The 5,751-nt window shown below is 39.2% G+C and overlaps 1 protein-coding gene across 1 annotated transcript in view; it reads left to right on the forward strand.

Annotated features, from left to right (window-relative positions):
* Positions 1-5,531, forward strand: part of LOC103473041 (C-type mannose receptor 2-like) — a 9,947-nt gene extending 4,416 nt beyond the window's left edge. Inside the window, exons 5-10 of the mRNA XM_017307381.1 lie at positions 99-176; positions 497-648; positions 733-859; positions 4,863-5,014; positions 5,107-5,231; positions 5,312-5,531. Of these exons, the coding sequence (XP_017162870.1) occupies positions 99-176; positions 497-648; positions 733-859; positions 4,863-5,014; positions 5,107-5,231; positions 5,312-5,531 (854 nt within the window). The remainder of the gene's footprint in view (positions 1-98; positions 177-496; positions 649-732; positions 860-4,862; positions 5,015-5,106; positions 5,232-5,311) is intronic.
* The last annotated feature ends 220 nt before the right edge of the window (positions 5,532-5,751 follow it).

Raw genomic sequence — 5,751 nt, forward strand, 5'->3', positions numbered from 1 at the left:
ATTCATGCCTCTTGGACTCAGTGGAGTTTGAACTTTCCATCACCAGAACTCTGATTTTTAAACTCCTCCAAACTAACTGCTCTCTCATCTAAAACCAGCRTTTGAYCAGATTYACACCAATCAGACTCTCCAGACCCTGAAACAGGAGAATGAAGCTSTGAGGAGAAACCTGTCAGGTGAGACTGTCAGGGTTGGAAAATGTTCACCACGTTCAGAGCCGACATCTTTAATTTGAGACGGTTTGTGAATCAAGCTCATGATATTAGCAACGTTCTCCACAGGATGTTGATTTACTGTGAAGAAATGTTTTCATTCTCTCTCTGAAACAATGTGAACTACTACATGTCCATCACCTTCACCTCCTTCAACATGTCAACCAGCTCCTGCGTTTCCTCCTCCAGCTGCARTAAACATGAGTAAGTCACACAATCACAGGAACATCAACAACTTCCTTCCTCCTGACTCAGTGASGTTTTTGTYTTTATTGTGTGGACAGAMTCMTCGTGTCTGAAATGTGGCCCAGGCTGGGAGCTAAACCAAARCAAGTGTTATTATTTTAACACCAAGAGATTCACCTGGACTGAGAGCAGAGGCTCCTGCACTGAYCTGGGATCAGACCTGGTGAAGATCGACAGCAGAGAGGAGCAGGTATGAAACTCTGCTGAGGTTCAGCTTCTCCTGATCCCATCAGCACAGAAACACATCACTGAGTCATTCTCTTCATCTGTTCAGGCGTTTCTGACGAGAAGAGTGGTGGACATGATGCAGTACGACAATGACATGTTCTGGATCGGACTGACGGACTCAGAAGCTGAAGGCAGATGGTTCTGGGTGGACGGATCACCTCTGGAGAAAAGGTGTGACTGATGTGGACAGATAGTAGATATTTCACCATTAACACTGTTTATTATCACACTTGTTCCTGTTTTTCTTATTTTAGTTTAATCTTTTGGGGTGGAATCGCACCTGATGATTATAAAGGTAATAACCAGGAACATCCAGAGGGAGAAGACTGTGCAGTAATGGGGACAAAAGGAGAACCTGAAAACCTTCAATGTTGGGCTGATATTTTATGTTTTTATTCTAAAAGAAGTATCTGTGAGAAAACTCCAGAAACTGGACAAATGTTTTGTGTGTGAGGTTCAGTCCAGGCTGCAAAACAACCAGAGTGAAAGATGTAGAGATGCAGAGTTATGTTACATAATGTCAGGTTCATTTACAGTTAGATACTAGATTAACTCAAAGATAAATACGTTTCTGCTTTTAAACTTTTTCTCTCAGTTCTCATCATATTTTCATTGAAGCAAAAATAAAACTACTTAATAGTAAGACAATACATTGATGGTCAGATTACAGTATTACTGTTTTTTACATAACTAATGAAAAACAATCTTCATAATGTTTTTACTGTAAGTATCTAACTAGGATGTTTTGATGTAACATTTTAAAAAGCAACATGTTCTTGATGCAAAGGAAATAATTTTTATAGATATTCCACCATGTTTGTTTATTGACCTTCCTGTTTTTATCTGATGCTTTCAATTCATAAATAAAGTATTTTTATTATTTCTTTTTGAGCTGATAATCTTGTAAATTCAGTAAAATTTATTAAAATCTTCACCATATGAGAGAATTAAATGTGTTTTATTTGGTAATAATTGTAATTTCAGATGAACTTACTTCCTGTTTCAGCATTTCATCAGGTTTCTGTTCGTCATCAATGATGTCTTCTTCTATTCATTCATTCATAACTACAGAGTGATAGGGGCTGGTGCCTAACGCCATCTAGTGGAGAGAGACGGGACACCCTGGGTAGGACACCAGTCCATAGGACAACAGAGACACAGGACAGACAACCAGACACACACACACACACACACCTAGGGACAATTTAGAGGAAAGTCATGTTTTTGGACTGTGGGAGGAAGCTGGAGTACCTGGAGAAAACCCACCATGCACAGGGAGAACATGTAAACTCCATGCAGAAAGACTCCAGGCTGGGAATCGAACTCAGAACCTCCTTGCTGCAAGGCAACAGCTCTACCAACTGCACCACTGTGCAGCCGGTCATAGGTTAACATTTGGGAAATAAAACTTTAGTAAAGCTTATTGAAATGGACAAAAATGATCTGATACATTATTACATAAACTGGTTCACCTGAAATAAATGAGAATAAAAATGGCACCATCCAGAGGCAAATCAATGATCAAGACTGCAATCTTCATGTTTTTACCTGATTCTTTATCATGGTTTAAATAATATTTATCTTAAGTTTGATTCATTTACATAACCCAAAGTACTGCGTTACATCTGTATATTTCTAAATACTTTGTTAGAAGTGTTTTTCCTGGTCTTGGTGTTGGTTTTGGTTTTGGTCTCGTTCGATAAATTGTGTCGAGGTCGGTCCAAAACGGTCAAAATTACAAAAACGGAACTGTCTTTTATCTTCACTCACTGTCAACAGTGAGTTGGTAACAGTGGGTGAATATTGATAACTGTAGACATGCAGACCTGACCAGGTGGGTCGGTCAGTCAGTCAAACCTCTCACTGCAGAGCTAAAGAGGACAGAGGATGATTTTAAACCTTTGCTGATGAAGAGAAGATCAGGGGATAAGATGGGCTTCGCATATCAGCCAATCACGATCCCCCAAAATTAAGGAAATCGGCTCCCAGAAATCGACTGGTTGATAAATCAGTTGGCCAATAAACGTGTCCTATATTCTACATGTATATAATGTAAACAGCCAGAGATGCAGTAAGTCTATAGCAGGTGTGTGAATGATCTAATGATCGGACTGCTGATTGCAGCCAGTCCACATTGTTAGCAGAACTAGAGGGCCCCAAAACCACGTTAGGCTTAGGGCCCCATGGAGGCTGGGGCCGGCCCTGACTCGCAGACACATGACAGTATGTCAAAACGTGCGGCTCGATGTCACAATGTTACTTTTATTGGTAATTTGACTCATTGTGTGATGTAATTAACCARCAACCACGCCTCAAAAGACTTAGAAGAAATAAGGGAGCCAGGTCTTAAAAACTCTGAGAATCCACTATTTTGGGGGATTTCTTGCATCATAGTGTCAGAAACACCATTAAACTTTCAGTTTTACTCTGTTAGAAAGCCAAGTGTGACTGGTGGACTTCTGCTTTGTGTTTTATGTGGTGATCAGACAAACCACAAGACACCAAGTCTGTGTGTGGAGGCGGTCTCCGATTATTTAATCTGTCAATCGGGAGATATTAGCATTAGCACCTAGCATGTGCTCCAGTTCTCCAACCCCATCTATACAAAATAACAGTGGTAGCTGCATCAAATGCTATAAAGRCGTAATAGCAACTCAAATGAAAATRTCCAAACAYGTATCATTAATACAGAAGGAAAAATAAACATTTCAACATCATAAATTAAAGGATTATAATGGATTATAAAACTTGCCATAACAAAAGGGAAGAGGAAATTAATAACTTAATATTTATAATAGTCCTGGAGGACCCTGAACAAAAGAAGAAGAAAATAAGGCGGAGTTGGAGGACCAAACCSTTTATAGTAGACAGAGGATCACAACAACAGTGAGCGGACAAATACATTAAAGAACACATTTTGAGTAAATATACTATTATTAATATAGACTTTATATTAATACCTCTTATGATTTTTCCACAAGATTTCAGAGAAAGTTTGGATTTCAAACAGATAATTGCTGATCAGATGCATCTCCATTACAAATGTGCACAAAACTTTATCAATATGGCTAATGTTAAAAAAACAACATCTGCAGTGTATCCATTAAATGAGAAATGTAATTCATATTACATGTGAATAAGTTGGTCTCATAATAAGTCATTAGGAATATGCCACACCAGGATCCTCCAGCTACTTCCTGTTGTCTTCTTCTTCGTGGTTTACACCAGTGGAAACATCTGGCTGTTGATCATGTGACTCATGAATTGAAAAAACTGTTTCTGTTGTGGTTTTGTAAATAAATTTTTATATGCCCACAAAAAAACACCTCACCCTGGAGAAAAAWTTTTTTTTATTGAAAAACGGGAGATTTTTTTGAAGTTGCCGTGTTTCCATTAAGCAAATTTATTTCCGAAATATCAAATTGTGCAATTATATGGCNTCAGGTGAGACTGTCAGAGTCTGAAGGTTCCCAGAAGAGTCAGACTGATGGTGTCTTTCACTAGATGATCTGAACTCCTTTGATCAAATCTGGATCAAATTTCAAAATAAACACAGTCAGTGAGTCTCTGCAACGTTGTGAAGTTTTGTGTAAAAACCAGGTTAACATTGTTACTGTAACTCAGCAGTTTGGTGTATTAGTGGTGAAACTGCTGAGATGTTTCTGCTGAAACAGATCAATGTTTCTGCTTTCTGCTCTTTATCCAACAATGTTTCTGCTGCATCACTGAGACATCATGACTGTCAGTCTGATGAAGCTGCTGACACTCAACACCTGCACAGATGTTCATGCATCAGATGTAAATCTGGGATTAACATCTGATCATGTTTGTACTGAAGTTCACCAACAAGAGACCAAAGTTTGAACATGTTTGTTCATCAGTTCAGATTTAGGAGAAGAAAATATCTGACTGAGGTTAAAACTGTTTTTATTTCTCTAAACAGAGCAGCCAACATGTCCAACATGTCCAACAGAACAAAGTAAGTCCATGATCTGATCTTTGTCTCATTTCTGTCCTCTAATGATGTTAAAGAGACGTTGATGGACTGACAGAGACAGGAAGTTAGATTGTAGCTGCAGGACAGAAGACGCCTCCTGCTGTCTCCAAACCACACAAACATCTACAGAGATTTATTCCTCCTGGTTCACTGAAGGCTTTGTTCTGATCTGTTTGAAGGTGAGAGATGTTTGAAGAAGAGACCAGAGTGGGAGATATATCGAGGAAGTCTTTATTATTTCTCCACCAATAAATCCTCCTGGACTGACAGCAGACGTTCCTGCGTTGGTCAGAAATCAGACCTGGTGAAGATCGACAGCAGAGAGGAGCAGGTATGAAACTCTGCTGCAGGTTCAGATTCTCTCTGATTTCATCTCGTTATCATGTTTCTTCATCTGAGCTCAGAAAAATCTAACTGTTTCAGATGTTTCTGGAGATCAGGGTCAGAGACTTGATGGAGGACGATCTAGAGAAGTTCTGGATCGGACTGACGGACTCAAAGGAAGAAGGCAAATGGCTCTGGGTGGACGGATCTCCTCTGAATAAAAGGTTTGACTGATTTGGGAAGTTTTTTTATATTTATCAAAGTCACATGTTTCTACTGAACTTTGCTGCTCCTTGTCTCTCAGTTTAAGTTTCTGGATGCCCTGGGAGCCTGATAACCTGTACAAAACAGATCCAGCTGGAGAGGACTGTGGAGGGATGGGGAAGAAAGGAGGAGCTGATGATCTGATATGTTGGTTTGATCAGAACTGTGGTCTTCGCCGGAGAAGCATCTGTGAGAAATCAGATGAAGATGGCTATTACGATGACTATGACTTTGACGTTGACAATTCCACTGAAATTTAATTGCCATTTATTCTTCATTTTCTAACTCTGAAACAATTTTTCACTCATGATTTAAACTGTCAGTCATTTTGTTTTCATAAATTGTTCCAGTTACCAAACCCAACTCAGCTGTAACGAGCTGGTTCCCACGACAAAATATTCAAAACACACAAAGACCACCAGAGGGCAGCACACACATCTGTGTTTTATCATAATTTAACATTTAGGGAAATAAAACTGT

This window comes from Poecilia reticulata, linkage group LG11 (genome assembly GCF_000633615.1).
Source record: "Poecilia reticulata strain Guanapo linkage group LG11, Guppy_female_1.0+MT, whole genome shotgun sequence".
Lineage (NCBI taxonomy): Eukaryota > Metazoa > Chordata > Actinopteri > Cyprinodontiformes > Poeciliidae > Poecilia > Poecilia reticulata.